Source organism: Phaethon lepturus, unplaced genomic scaffold (assembly GCF_000687285.1).
Source record: "Phaethon lepturus isolate BGI_N335 unplaced genomic scaffold, ASM68728v1 scaffold18162, whole genome shotgun sequence".
Lineage (NCBI taxonomy): Eukaryota > Metazoa > Chordata > Aves > Phaethontiformes > Phaethontidae > Phaethon > Phaethon lepturus.
The window spans coordinates 39,434-55,556 of NW_010522820.1; the positions used below are offsets into that span (position 1 = coordinate 39,434).

A 16,123-nucleotide genomic window follows, 5' to 3' on the forward strand; every position below is an offset into this window, starting at 1 on the left:
TTACACTTGGAAATGTCTTACATTTGCAGAATCCCACTCACTCCAAGCTGTTTCCACAGGACATTTGCCAGCATTGCAAATGGGTCACCGACCCTCAGACCCTCTAGCTCCCCAGCAGCCCTCGATGGCACTGGGACACGAGCGCTGGTACAAGGGCACCACAGAGCAAAAACCTCTCCAGGGACTGTAACGGTCCCTTCAGTTGCCAAGTTTCCTTGCTCCAATATTATTTCATTCAATCACATGCTGTGTTTCATATGAATGAGAATTTAGCATGAATTTTGAGAGGCAATACTGACTGGATACAGCTACAAGTACAACAAGAAACCTTAATAGAGCTTTATTACTAATTATTATCAAATTACAAAAGGAAGATTTCTGCATAAAACTACAATCTCTCTAAACTGAGAAAATAAGCTGTGATTTTGTATTTTCAAATAAGAAGTGTTTATTATTCTTCTGAAAGGACACCCTATACAGAGATACAATTCAATAAAAATAAAAATATATTTTTTTCTCTGCACAATTTTAGAGATGTCAGTATTCACACAGTTACAGGACTTTTCTCTTTGACATTTATACAACTGCATGACAGTGTCAATAATGTGCCAAGTACAAACAGGAAAGTAGTAAGAAAAAAAAAAGATTTGAAATGAGCTCTCAACTGTGTGTGCCAATCTATCCAAAGTTTAATGCCAGCATTTTTGAAGGGCAGAGACAAAACTTTAATTTTTTCCTACAAACCTTCAATTCTGATTTTGGAAAGTGTGGAGGAAGGAATCTAACAGTATAAATTACAACTGTACAATTGCAAGTTCTCAGAGAACAGAAAAAAGGGCAATCATGGATTACAGGATGCAATACAGGAAAGCTTTGCAATTTACTGTTGCTAAGATGTCAGTGAAATGATGCTGATGTTGCTTTGTGCTTTTGTCTAATTGCACATGGCAGACTGATTTTCTTGTGAAAGACCTAAAGTCACCAGCTCTCCAAATGTGATGCATCATCCTTTAAAGCCATCTAGTGCATCTAATTATTATAGGCAACACACATTAGAATAATTGTATTTTACAGAAAGTAGTACCTAGTGTTATCTACTTTATAGCATGAGCAAGGCCCTACACCAGCCCTTCAAAACATGTCCTTCATAAACCTGCTTGGCTGCTTGATGGCCAAGAAGGTGGCTGGTGATTCACCTGACTGACCAGCACAGCAGCACTGGCCACCAATCAACATATTAAGGACCAAGTCTCAAAGCATTCTGTAAGTCTCCAGTGTGAAAAATTAAAAGCTTTGGTAAGACCTTCAGTGCACACCCACTGTAAGGATCAGACAGTATTTCCAGAGAGATCTTGGCGCAGTTTAGTTAGAGCTACACAAGCTGTTGAACTCTTAACAGTCTCCCTGTCTGCCCTGAAGACTTCCAGTAGGCAACCCGCAAGATGCACCATGGAAGAGGTGATCTGTTGGACAATCACGGCCCAAGGAGACCTCAGCCACCTGACCAATTACTTTGAAAAAGACTCAAAAATCAAGCCAGTCATTCAACATCAACAGCTACTTTTGTGGAACTTCCCAATACATCTAATAACACTAAGCAAAGCTATCTATATTTTAAAATTTTATTCTGACTTATGGTGAAAACAAGCATCAAATGTGGGCATTTCATAAAGGGCAGAAATACCAGATTATGTATTTATTTTAAAATATTCAGGCTCATTTTTGTGTTACAAGTCCTCCAATAACAGTTAAATGACTAAGGTCTGAGGACTGGGTCTTCTTTCAGGCATGCTTCTAATGATATGACAGTGTGGTTAGGTACAGATGTAAATCATCAGGAATAACTCTGTGCATTTTGAAAGTCAAGTATTCCTAACCTTAAGCCTTAGAAAAGAGACTAGTAACTAATAGTCAGTGAAATAACCCTTGTATAAGAGGAACTTCTGTTACCTTGCACAAGGATTATCTCAATGTATGTTGCTTCTATGCTGCTAACAATGGTGTGCCCACGCAGACCACATCTAGACTAAGGCCAGACTGAAAAAGTAAGGCAGAAATTTCAAATTTCTTTGCAAGACTACTGTTTCTTCTAAGATCAACACCAAAACCCAAGAGCCAAAGCAGCGCAGGTGTTTAAAACCAAATTAAAAACATTTGAATATTAGCTTGCCTTACTCTAGACAAACTCGGAATGTTAGGAGCTAGATAATGTCCTGGTAAACCAACGCAAATCAAGTTTTGTTTATTTGCATGTCCCTTCTTTTCTAGTGAAGTCTCATGACAGCTCTGCCTGAAAAAGGAAAATCGCCAAGATAAACAAATTCTATGCCAAGTACCTATGAAGGTCTGTGGAAACAGACTAGGACCTAAGAGGCACAAACTGAAATATCATAATCACTCTGAATATAAAACACAGGAAGGTCACATGAACAAGTATTGTTCAACATTGTTAAGAAGTCAAGGTAAATTGACTATTTCTGCAAAATAAATATATATCTATTTTAAAAGATCATAAAGATGTACTTATGTCAAATAAATTCATGAAAGGACCAGTTAAAGATTTTGTGCAAAGGCAAGCAGAAAGTATAAGCAATTCTACAAGAACAGTTCTTCAGATCTATGCCAGAACATGCAATTAATTCAGCTATAAAATTGTCTTTATTCCTATATTTCCTTCAAGTCATTTGCACATAAACATTTTTTTATTTGATGCAGTATTGAAACCGAAGGCTATGTTATCACTGCATTCATGGCATTATTTACACAACTTCAAAACATCATGTGATAAGACAAAACATGCATTAAAAATAAGCAACTCAAAGCAGCCAGTGATTCACTTACAAAATACGTGCCTTTTTCACTGTTTACTATTATTTGAATATATCCTTTTCCTTTGTAATGCTATTGCCTTGAGCATGAAACATAGCAGCTGAATTCCATATGAGTACCTTCCTGAAAGAATAAGCTAACGACTTCAGATCAAAATAGTGCACAGATGAAAAAAGTTCTATTGAAGATAATGACTAATGCTCCCTCTGCTCCAGATGAAACTTATTTATTTCAGAGCATATCTGAAGGCACATCTGAAGGAAACTATCACCCTCATTCTTGGGGGATAATTAAATGTGATCCGTAGAGCAAAATTGAAGTATAAAATATTCTGAATACACATGGAAGCCTGTTAAAACCTTGCCTAATTTTATTCACATTAACAATAAGCGTTACAAACTTCATCATACACAGTAAACATGGGCATTGTGGATTAAAACAGTCAGACCAGCACTTTTCAGTTGTCATACCAATAAAATAAAGCTCCCTAGAAAGTTGAAATTTTGGCTGCTCATTTTTATATGCACGACAAAGCAGGAAAATGTGTAAACTGATGATGAAAAATATACTCCATAAAGTGCTCACTAAGGATATCCAGTGCTACATCCATGCAGAATATCCACGCATTCATGCACGTGACAGACCCTGGCTCTGTGGCAACATACCCAGAAGAGAATTTCATTTGACATTGCAGGACTTCTCCACTGAACAAATGGCCAGCGCTTGCATGGCCACCCAGAAAGCGAGCACAAGATCTCTGTCCCTCCCTCTATTCGCTCCTGCCCATCAGCACTGCAGTTCTCAAATGGAGCCTGGCTATGAGTGGGTGGCTTATTTCAACTCTGATCTGGTGTACCTAGGCTGCACAGCTGCAGAGGAAAGATTTAGGAAGCAATTCACTGCTGACCTGCATATAAAAAGCCAAAAAACCCAGGAGGATGAATGAAGCTTTTTAGGCCTGCTCCAACTATGGCGTGCAGAGATAACTATAAACTTCAGCTGCTGTAGTGCCTGATTTACAACAGTTGACACAGCAAGAAAATCAGGGATGTGACTGCTTATTCTTTATACTGGAAATTAAATACATACTCAAAGGTGTAATTGTGTCGTTTTTCAAACAGCTTGTACAAGCTTGTACCCAAAACAAGCTTGAGCATGGGGACAATCCCACTGTCTTAGTGTTGGACAAAAGGGGAGAGAGAGAGAATTTGAAGTAGGATCTGACAAGTTCTCTCACTGGGCAGACACAGCCTTGTTCCTCCCACTCACAGCAATGCCCAACAAATCCCAACATAGCCTTTTTTTTTTTTTTTTCTTTTTTAATAAAATCTTTCCTAAAAGGCATATGGTATGGGTTGTCATGTCCAGACCAAATTCAAAGTGGTCCCCTTGTAAGACACTAATTCATTACACTCTGTTGTTTCCAGCAACATTAAGGGGAACATGTACTATAGGATGTAATGTCTGTTTTCTGTATGGGGTCACGGGAAGTCTAGCCATTGAGATAATAAAAGAGGAACAAGGAAAACAGCCCTGTTTGACCTGCTAGCTGTCGGTTTTTGGAAGAATAAACACAGATATACGGCAGTAGGCTTTTCTTGTAGGAAAATCTGCACTGATTGCTCACACTTCATATATCCAATTGTGTCTAAATAGTTTCTGGCAACAACAAATAGGTAAGACAAAGTAACAGGGAGAGTAAGATACAATCTTCAGTTTTAAAGCTGTTCTTTTTTTCTTTTTATTATAAAACTTCTAGAATTTCCAATTTGTTCAAGATCCTGGTATACTGCTGTCCTATATCCCTTTTATTTCTGCTATTTGGCCATATGTTGACCATGTTTTTTATGAAGCAAAAGAAGGCAAAACTTCTTTTACTTTATTTGGACCTGTCCTGCATGACTAAGGTCAAGATAAATATTGCTTTGTAATTTTAAACCTGATATTTTGCAGATAAATATTCAAAGAAAAATACCTGTACACTTAAGTTTTAATTATCTAACATAAAGCACTTTATTTGGCTTCTAATGGCTGAAGTAATTCTGCACCCCTAAGCAAAAGGAAATGCTGAGCTTTTCAGGCAGGAAGTTTTCCCATCTGTATCTGCCCTGAAGGTACTAGCCTCAAAGGATAAATTTCTCCCCAGGCCCAAAGGAATAGCATGCCTGGGTTGGAATAAGGAATTACAAAGGACTACCAGGATAGGCGTGAGGGTCACCAGGGCACAGGCTTCAAGACCAACAATTTGATACCAACCTGCCACAGGTCTCCCTTGCTGGCAGCTATACAAAAGAGATGATGCAAGGATCTCTTTTCCTAACAGTAAACAGGCTCACAAAATATCAAATCGTGAGCCACAGAGGGAGGCAGCTGTGGTCACAGACTTTGTGCCCTTTTTCATTCTAACTGAAGGGCATGAAAATATTCTCTCGCCATTGACTAAAACATATTGGCTTATTCTGAAAAGACCATCTTGCATTGCTACAACACATTTCCCACTGAGTTATCTCTCAATGAGCGCTCATCTCCAATAAGAAAGTGTGTTCGTTAGGATTTAGAGGAGCTATAACAACAAAGTAACAAGATGCAATAATTTGTTCTTTGAGGATCAGGGGCCTTGAGCTCCCTCTCATAAAAGGTAGGAATATAAAGCCTTGGTTTGAAGAAATGCTCACAGAGTTATTGCATCTTGTAAGGCCAGAACAACCATCATTGCTAATGTGTATCTTCCAGACATATTAAACAAACAAAGAAGCATCCATTGGAGGAGGGGGATTAAAAAGAAAAATCTGCATATCTTGCTTTTATATCTCCAGCAAATACATGTCTATCTGTGTATGTCCTCTCTGTACAGTCCACAGCATGTGTCCTACAGCCCATGGTACAACTGCCAAAAAGCACCAAAATGGAACAATTCAGAGATTGACTGACTTTCTCGGTAGAATTCCATAGTACTATAGTTCTTAGGCAACTGCACTGCTAGATTCAAGTGCGTGGCAATGCTTCTTGTATTACTGTTGTTTATTCTTTGCAGTCCTTGCAAATAAAGTTATTTTGTAAGAGGTAAATAGGTAAATATGCAACCAGGCTTGTAAAATCCCATTTGTAAACATGCTGTAGAATTCACGAATGCAAGTGTGCCTGAGAAATCACATGAGCCTCATTCAAGGTGTCATTCGTTAACACCTGGGTTCAAAAGAGAGCAAATCCTAATCACATAGGCAAACGAGGCACTACTTTGTATTCAGAGATCCTGTATATTAATATCTTGCATTAAAAAAATTATGAGCTAGTACAATCTTTTGTACTTTATGGAGAATGAATTCATCAGACATGACTGAATAAAACATATTCTCTAATTCAACTAAGACAACAATCTGTTGTGAAGCAAACCCATTTACCTCTGATTTTTGTAATCTAGAACTAAATTCAATTTACCTCTATCAAGCAATTTCTTACCTCAGGTCCTGGAGGACCCAATGGTCCATGGGATCCAGAATCTCCAACTTTCCCCTTTAAAATTCGAAACAGATTTTTGATTATTATTTATTTTTTTAGCAACAGATTGTCATGAAGATTTTAAAAATGTTTATCAAAAAGAAAGCCAACAAAAGTGTTGAGATGACTTTTCCACTAAATAGGAAATTTTATAACTGCCTCTCTTTGGATTCAATTAAGACTAGTTCTTCATATCTCTTCGAAGTCACAACAAAAAATGCAAATTACATTTAGAGAAATGAAATTGAGAGTTTTGGAATGGTCCAAACAGTCATATAAAAACCCCCTTCAAATACATAGCTGCTTTCATAATAAAAACAATGTATTATTTAAAAGTCCAGGAAGTAACTATTATGGATATTGGTTTACATACTCACCTATGAAGTTTAAGAATCCAATCATGGCCAAAGAAATAGCAGTTTTGTGATTAATAATAGTAAAATTGGGTCCTGTCCACTGTTATACTGACTGCATTATATACAAATACTGACACACCTAAACACTGACCAAAATATTTCTTTAAATTATATCTGTTCTTCCATGTTTTTTAATGTTTGCTGCTGCTGCTGCCATAACTAGGTGTTCCTTGGGCAAAATTAAAACCTGACCTGGAAAATTTTTTTAATTAATTTTTAACATAAATGATTTTATTGTAAATGTATTCTACAAAGTTAAACATTATATTACTTGCAAGACTGAGGTCTCATATCTTAATATAAGTCAAGAAGTGGTCACATTCAGTTTGTGACTGTTCCACAACTGTTCAGGAATGAGCTAATTTACGTGCCTATCTTTAAATGAAAATGCTTACATCTTAAAGGCAAAAAGGCCAAGTTTTCCCATCTAAGCTTGAGCAAATTTGTGTAAGTTTTTTGCAGGATTATTGCTTATATTATAAACTCTCTGGGACAAAGAAAATATTTTTAACAAGTTTAAGGGCCTATGACATTCATGAGGTCTAAGTAGGTTTATCAAATAGTGGCTTGATTGCACATATGGAAATTGAGACTGGAGTGATTAAAAAAAAAGCAGTAGTGCTAAAAACTGGTGAGGAAAAAGCCAGGTAACCCTGTGCAATGCCTTTTCTGCCTCAACAGCAGAAGTGACAGCACTGCACAGATGCCTTTAGAGTTGCTAAAAATCAGTAAATACTGGAATTCATGACTAATCCCATCCCTAGGAGAAAATGACTGGCCATTGCTAATAAGATTTCCCACACTCTCTCCAAATCCATCTTGTCCAAATGCTCATCTTGGCAGCTCCCAAAGCCCTCAGTGTATTTGTTTCAAACATTACCAACATGTCCATTCCCCCACAAAGTGACTGTCACAGAATACCTAATATCCTAAGCACTCCTGTGTTAAAATCTGACACATATACTGATCTCTGTGATAAAATCTCACACTTAGGATCTGACTCACTCACTAACCAGTCCTGAGAAATTAAAGCAGCCTAGACCTTATTCTTTATGCGTTTTGAATTAGATAGCTTCTAGAGTATTCTGTGCAGTGTGAACACAAGATACAAAGAAGTATCAAATATAACAACATGTAGTGATATATTGAAAGCAAAAAAAAATTAAAAAAAATCAGTGTGTAAACTTACTGGAGGTCCTGGCTTTCCTCTGATCCCTGGGGGCCCTGGTAAACCAAGAGCACCCTGAAAAAAGAAAGCAATTAAATACACATGAAAATGTATTGTTATATTATGTTGGAAGCAATATGTTGCTACACTTTGCCACCTGAAACAGGCTTCAAAATAATTCTGTGGGATGAGAAATGCCTTCTAACATTCAACTTTCATCAACAGAGTTCTCACAGGATATGCTTATTTCAGTGACTTCTGATGTACAAGCCAAGTAGGAAAGAAGATACTTATTTATCTCAATTTCATGATATCAAGGAGCATGCCAGACCACGTGCAGCTGCTAACCCCTGTTGGTCCAGGTGAGCTGCAGATGAACCTCAAGGTTCAAGGGAAAAATATATTTTATAACAGTTTCTTGGCAGTTTTCAGATCATACCATAATTCTTTTCTTTTTTGATCCATCTCTGAACACACAGCAGCTAGAATTCTGCCCATGCCCTTTATTTGTCTTTGTTCACTACTTTCCACAACCAAGTTTTAATTAGCACAGCATTTCTTAAAAATATTTTAGTTCAGTGGTATCCGGTAACTTTTACTACTGCATTCTACTTTTATGCAACTGACTTGTTGCATTTTAAGAGACTTAGAAGCCTGAAATTGCACAATTGTTGCAATTGTTACTGAAATTGCACAATTTTTAAAATTTGTTTTTTAAAACAATGCAATTATAAATTACCTTGTCTCCTGGGTACCCCTGGTCTCCTGGCTCTCCTGCAAGGCCACGTTCACCCTAAACAACATATTATTTTATACAGACATATGTATGTGGCTTAAAATGGTGTAGTTATTAGAATTGGAGAATGAAAAAGATTAATTCAATATTTAGTATTTAAAATTAACAGAGATCTTGCACTGAAGCACCCCTTCCCAGAAACCCTATAGACATAGCACTGGATATTGTTAAGCCCAGTGGTAAGTGTTCTGTCCAGAAGTAAGTTTGTCTAAAGTACCAGATCATAAGACTGAAGTAATTTTAAAAAATAAAAGTCAGTAGAGAAAAGAAATCAAAAGGTAAAGGGAAGGCTTTGTCAAGTACATGATTTTGCTCAAGATTTAATGAAAGGAATCTAAAAGAACTACATATCTCTAAGATAATGGAAATATTTAAGTCACCTTATCACCTTTCAATCCAGGCTGTCCCACACTCCCTGGGAGGCCCTATTAAAATTAAAAAAAAAAAAAACAAAAATCCAATGTTCGTCTATAATTGGAAAGCAGCGTAGGCACCGGGCTGTGGGACTGTTTAGCACCTTACCGTGGGCCCTGGAATTCCTGATGGTCCACTCGGTCCTGCTGGCCCAATGCCTCCCTACGAGACAGCAAGAAAAGCAACTGCATTAAACTTTTGATGAAATGGAGCAACTTAAAGATTGGTAACAGAATGTGGCATTTTCTGCACCACAGGGAGAAACCAAAATCTTTTTCAGGCTAATTTCTTGAGGAAAAAAATATCCATATCATAAGTCCTCCACCTTTACAATTCCCAACCACACCAGCAGAAACATAAGAAACCAAATTTCCCTCTTTCCTGTAGATTATCTATTCAAGGGAAGATAGCAGTGCCTTAGGCAATGCAGAATAAGGAAGCTTTCCTTTGCACTGCAGCTGCACATTCGATGGCTGTTCGAATATTCCCTGTGTCTTTAGGGTTACATGACATCACTACTCTTTGGCTTAAAGGAATTATTCTACCATGAACAGTACCATAAAAAGTGAGTTTTGCTAGGATTTCTCATCTCTTGGACTTCTACAAGTTTTAAAAAAAGAAAAAGAGAGAGAGAGGGAGGGAGGGAGGGAGGGAGGGAGGGGTGGGATTCTTCCAAAACACCAATTGTGCAAACTTAACTTAAGTTCATACGTGCATGCTAACTTTTTCTCCTCTCATGTACGTTCAAAGCCCTTACTACATCTGTCCTTTCTGGGATTTATATGGACAGGTTTATGACTTGAAAAGTGAACCAGAAGTGAAAAACATTAAGAATCTTAAAAGATCAACACAGCAACAGCAATAACATTAATGAAAGATGGTGAGCTAAACATCAGAAATGAGTTAGCAATAGTTAAAACTATATTACAGAGGGGAAAGTCTATCTACTTTCTGCCTATTCTACCTCTGGGGAAAAAAAAAAGACAGTGTTACACCTCTGTAGCTATACAAGTATTTAGCAACAAATATGAATAGAGAAATCTTTTGCCACTTTCTGAGGGTGACATGGAAAAGATGAAATGGACACCTCCTGATTTCTAGTTCAGCAAACATTCATTATTCTCTGGTGACTCTTTCAGCAATGTTAGCAAAAACATTCTTATGCAGCCGTCATCAGACTTGTGGCTTGCTGAAGAAAAAGGAAGACTGATGACTTAGCATCTCAATGGTACTTGGTAAAGGTCTCAGGAAAATTGCCACTCCATATCACTTTAGCTTTCCATGACTGCTTAAATGATATATTCTGTCATGTTAGCTGATGCCAAGATAAATTGTTTACATTGCTGTCTCTTACTCATTCTACATATTCTAGTTCAGCAAGGCATTTCTCTATTTATATTGTACATTGAAATGCATACTTATGGTAACAATAGGATTGACTGAAAAATCACAGAGGGATACTGAGCTGGGAAATATAGCCTTCAAAAAGAAGTTCCAAAACAGTTTTACAAAATTCAGGTTGATGAAGCTCCTGTCACAGTCTCCAGAGATATTGGCTGACCTAATTAACAGCAAACAACAACACAAAAATAAAACTGAAAAATGATACCACTGATAAGAAAAGTCTTGAATTAGTAAGAATGTCAGTTTTTAAAATTGTCCTCCATCTACAACAGCCTCGCTATATTTTAGCACATGCTTATCAGTTTGGTTAAAACTTGCTGACAGATAGAAAACAAAAATTACTTCAGCTACATAAAGTGTACCTTTTCCACCATTTCTATGTGACAAGTGAAACTAAAACCAAATCGCTTTTACCTGTCAAAAAGATAAGATACCAGAAAACTAATCCTTCCTAGTATTAGGTTGTGGGGTTTTCTTAAAGAAAAAAAAGTAAAAAGAAAAGCTGCCTCTGATAACTGTAATTGTAAATTTTCTGAAAGTCTTCATCTTATTAAAACTTATGGCCTTGCAAATCTTGAGAGACTGACTGCTCAGCCAGCCAAAACTCTGAACTTGGCAAGAGCTTTATATATTGAAAAAAAATCATGGAAGGAATGAATTCTTGGACTGAGCTTGCTGATGCTGCTCACTTTGCCATTGTTTGCATGAACAAACAAAATATAATTAGCTCTTGACACTGCCTGCAGCTGGGCTGGACAAGTTATTTTAATGCTGTTGGTTTCCACCAGAATAATATATTTAATCTCATGTTTAATATTGCATCTTGCAATAGTATAATGTGTTATAATTACTAAGTATTTTAGAACAAACATTGAGGTCTCTAGTTCTTTACTCAATTTTGGATGACTGCTAGCATCTGCTTGAATAAGGGCCATGTGAAAACAGAGGCCAGGGTGCACAAAACCATTTAGAGAGCAGCTGTGGTCAAGGAACAGAGCTGCACCACACAACCTGTGTGGATGCCAGGGTCACCTGAAATTCCCCTGGAGTCTTGCTGAAATTCTGCTACAGTTTAAAGAGCGCAATGGTCCCTCGTAGAGAAACTCTGGAACAAAGCCATGCTCTTCCAATTATCTTACTGACTGGGAAAGTGGGAACCAAAGTAACTAACAGGATGTAATACAGAGACACAGCGGAGGGCATAATAGTAAATTTTACTGATGATACCTACTCACTGTGTTAGTATCCAACAAAGACTTGTGCCACTAGATTCTAAAGTCCTCTTAAGCCATGTTCTGACCTTATTTCAAAATCCCAACTAGACTTGCTGATGCTTTGGAAGCTTCCAGAGACTGTTCAGAAATCTGGAAGAGATGTCACTGGCCCATCTCTCTCAACTGCAAAATATTACTATACTGGTAAGGTCCTATCAACCACAGAGTGTTAACTGCCCCTGAGCTGCATTTCTAATATGTCTTGGCTAAATAAAAGAAGATATCTTTAAAAACACCTTAATAGATCCATAAGATCTATTAAGCTTTTGGAAGGATGCACAATGACCTTACCTTTACAGAACCACATTTCTACATCACAAGCACTTGTCCATACATGTTTTTGTTCACACATTTGTCATCCCAAGCACTAAATTCTATTAAGACCAGAAGCTCATTTGCAAAATTATTTCTGCCTCCAAAAATGTTGTTTTCAGCACGTATACATACACCTCAGCTATAAACACACAAGTGTAGGGATCAAAGGAGCTATCTGCTCCATAGAAGACCCCTAATTCCTTGCAGTCAAATGGAGCTGCAGCAGATGATGTAAAGTCTCAAGCAGTTCTAGGGATCAAAGTCTAACTCCAACAAAAAAATGTGAATATTGGCACACTCCCTGTAAAAGTCCTGTTCCAAATTGTCATATTGTGAAACTAAAAACTATACACAGGAAGAATTAGCTTAGTAATTGTATATAATAAAGAAAGAAAAGTCAGTTTCCATGCTTTGCTTTCTTGTCTTTACTTTGAATACAAGTTATGTAGAGCACATGGGCACATAATCAATGCTCTTTTAAACAGCTGGAACTGTGCAAGAGAGTCCCATACATAAATGAGGGAGGGCAGGCCACCCAAATGGAGTTCACAGGCAAAACAACTATTGATTTCATGCTGGTCAAAATCTAAATATGCCATAAATTTTTATTCCCCCCCCCCCCCCAATATAGCTCTCATTATGTTTATGTTTCAGCTATGCACAAGTGGCAAAGGCTTTGGCCTAGTGCTTGAAAATAACTTCTATATTTCATAAAAAATTATTGACACTCAGTCTCTCTGTGTGAGTGCAACTCAGCAACATGGCAAACACAGCTTTGACCATGCAAGCTTTTATGCTCATGAATTCTAGGGAGAGCTAAACTGCTGACTAAGTTTTAGTCAAAATAGCCAGTAACAGTATCTTTTTAGAAGTGATATATAGTAGGCTTTTTAAAAAAAACTCAGATACATTTGTACAATTATCGAAGTCCTTGAGATAAAATTCCAAAGATGGTCATGTAAGAAAGAAAAGCAATCTACAATTCTCAAGAGTGCAACCTCTGGTCTCATGAGTGGTTCAGTTGGCTCAAATATGTCAACTGACAAGAACACAATGAGTCATGTTTGCATGACGAAGGCTCGAAGCCACAGGGGTTCCTTGACCAAGCTTGTGTATCTTCACTATAGCAATGCCATAACAATCCAAATCAGGCAGCAAGAGACTTCTTGTAGAAATATTTTTTGTTATGAACATACCATTAAAAAGATAATAATAATGGAACTCAACAGTCATAATTCAAATAAAAAGTTAGATGACCATCAGTGTAAACTAAGAAACTTATCAAGAATGTTTCAGATCTCCAGATATCAAAAAAAAAAAAAAACACCGGAGACAATCATGGCTTTCTTAATTCAACTGTAAACATGCTATTTTCTCCCACATGTTATGAACTATGAACACGGCTGGGTAGCCAGCCTTGATTGAGCCAACATCAAGAATCAAACCCAGGTCCTCTATCAGTAAACACACTAATTACTTAAAATAAGGGAGTAAGACTACACAGTATGAAAGTATCAGTCTTTCCCACCTCCTGTAGAACTCATTCACGTCACAGAGCTTCTCTGGCACAACTCTATTTATGCAACTACAGCTTGCAACTCCATAATGAGCATCACAACCTTATTCTGAAAACATTCACACTTTTGTGAATGTGATACTGTATACAAGATAAAGTAATTCTGCTTAGGAATTAATCCTGCTTTGAATTTGGTAGTCATATACAGGAATGAATGAGGGCTGGGGATGTTAAAATGTCTGATAGTATTGCACTTTTTCAAAAAGTAACGTTGGCTTTAGAAGTATAAACTAGCAAACTTGGTTATTTCAAACAAAAATAGCCAGACACATCAGATCAGAAATAAGCACACAAATCCCAACCAAGTATAGAAGTACACCATACCAGCAATATGACCACAGTTTTGTAGAGTGATTATAATTAAAAACATGGCTAACTACAACAAGATCTGTTTAAATCCCTGGATTCTTATATTTGTTTTTCTTATTTCAAACATACAAGACAAATATTCTAATGAAGCCATATCAAAGTAAGTAATAAAAGTATACTTACTCTAAGTCCTGGAAATCCAGGAGGACCAACACCACCAACAATTCCCTTCAAAGAAAATGAATTTTAGATTATCTCAATGTTACCACTTTAAAGAATTCCCAGTGATAAACAAAAGTGATCTGCAAAGCAAGTCAATTGGGATTTTTGTAGAGAGTTCCTGAAGAATGACAGCTTATCACTGTATAGGGCAACATGCTTACTAAAATCCCTGATTGCGGAATTAGATCTCAAAATATTTGCATCATGAAATCATTTCTGCAAGGAATATGAGATGTGTTACCATGATATTTAAAGTGGGAAGAAGAAAAAAGAATTTTTTTGGAGTGGAAAAAACCTACCACAAGAATTTATTATTAAGATTCCTTTGACAGAGAAATAGAACACCATCTCAGTTCATAGAAAGACCTTTGCAACTTAAAGGCTACACTCTCTTTATGAAAATTTTTTTTCTTGATACAAACTACAGTATTTATACAGTACTCTATGTAGAAGTAACAAATTCAATGGTGCTCTACTACCGCCTCTGCTGCACTCATGTTTAACTCAGCAGAGGCTAAAAACCTGAACACCACGAAAAACAGATGCCAAGTCTTTTTGCCCTGTTGTGAAAGGGGTATTGCAGCCCTCTAGGTCAGCATGCTTTGTGCAGGCTGTCCTAACACCTGATACCTGCTACTCAGTGGAAATCACACACAGGGTTCACTGCAGCACATCGGCACCCACAGTGACAGGGAATTTTTATACAAGCAAATCTGAGCCCTTTCTGAAGGCGTCCAACAGGGCATGTCTGCTGGGCATGGCAGAGAGGACACCTTCTCTTCCCTCCTCTGGTGCCTATGCACCTTCTCCAACCTGCTCCAAACTAACCACAGGGGAAGCTGAATGCTTTAGCAACATCCTCCAAGGCAGACTGACATCCTCAGAGAATTGAGAGGGTGTTGTGGAAATTAAGGATGGCATTACTCTGTTAAGCAGAAGAAATTAGGCACGGAGACAAATATCATTAGTGTCAAGTCAGCCCATGGGAAGAAATGTCATCCCTTCAAGTTCCTGCCACCACAGGCCTCCCAGGCAGCCCTTGCTCTCCACTGCCAGCTCACAAACTGGCTCTGTAAATATCCCATTAGCATTGCAGCCCCCTGCAGCTGCAGCTCTGGCCCCTTGCCTGAACAAGCCCTGCAGGGCGACTTTTGGGGAGGAGGGGAGAGGGGTTGCTGCCTGTCTGAGAAGGCAGTAAGATCAGCAGCTGTCTTGGCAGATTAGAATGAACTTGTTCGCAGATGCTCGTGTTGAAACAGACTTCTTCGTACAGTGCAAGTCTCTAATTTCAGATCCAGGCTTTCTAAGCTTGTTTCTGTTAAAGCAGTGCTGTTCTGCAGATCTTGTGGAAAGAGCATATCTGCTTTATCAAGAAAAGAGGGAGATTTGGGAGTACCAGGAGAGGAAGGAATAACTCGCCTTTTTATATCATTTGCAAAGCAGCTGGTGACACTCATAACCCCTCAGAGGGCTTTCAAGATGAAAAGCACCATACTGACATCACCTGACATTCCCACAAGGGAACTTTGCCTCAGGGACCAGAAATGCAAAAATCTTTTTTCTCCTATGTTCCACAATGTGGACACCAAACATCAGTAACCCACCAGCAAAATTCAGGTAAACTTTTCTAAAATAAGTTTCTAAGATGGGTGTCAGGAAAGGGCAGGTCTGCAAAAAGGAGACCAGCTCTGCCCAGTTGCTGACTGTGGTCCATATCAGACACAAACTTTTAGACACAAACTGATAGCAGTATCCAAAGGAGCATCCAACAATAAAAGCAGATTCAAATCAGCTCTCTTTTGCCTAGCACTTATAGCTGTTCATTTGTCTGGCCCAAAGCCCTTTCACTGGTTTCTCATATCAAAGGAAACCTGAGTTTGGAGTCTGCAGCCAGTTTCCCTA

The 16,123-nt window shown here is 37.9% G+C and overlaps 1 protein-coding gene across 1 annotated transcript in view; it reads right to left on the reverse strand.

Moving 5' to 3' along the window:
- Positions 1 to 16,123, reverse strand: part of LOC104616807 (collagen alpha-1(XXIV) chain-like) — a gene marked incomplete at its 3' end in the record, with an annotated part of 100,016 nt that overhangs the window by 39,189 nt on the left and 44,704 nt on the right. The window contains exons 17-21 of the mRNA XM_010281947.1: positions 14,183 to 14,227; positions 9,230 to 9,283; positions 8,651 to 8,704; positions 7,933 to 7,986; positions 6,289 to 6,342 (exon numbers count right to left, since the gene is read on the reverse strand). Coding sequence (XP_010280249.1) covers positions 6,289 to 6,342; positions 7,933 to 7,986; positions 8,651 to 8,704; positions 9,230 to 9,283; positions 14,183 to 14,227 — 261 coding nt within the window. The remainder of the gene's footprint in view (positions 1 to 6,288; positions 6,343 to 7,932; positions 7,987 to 8,650; positions 8,705 to 9,229; positions 9,284 to 14,182; positions 14,228 to 16,123) is intronic.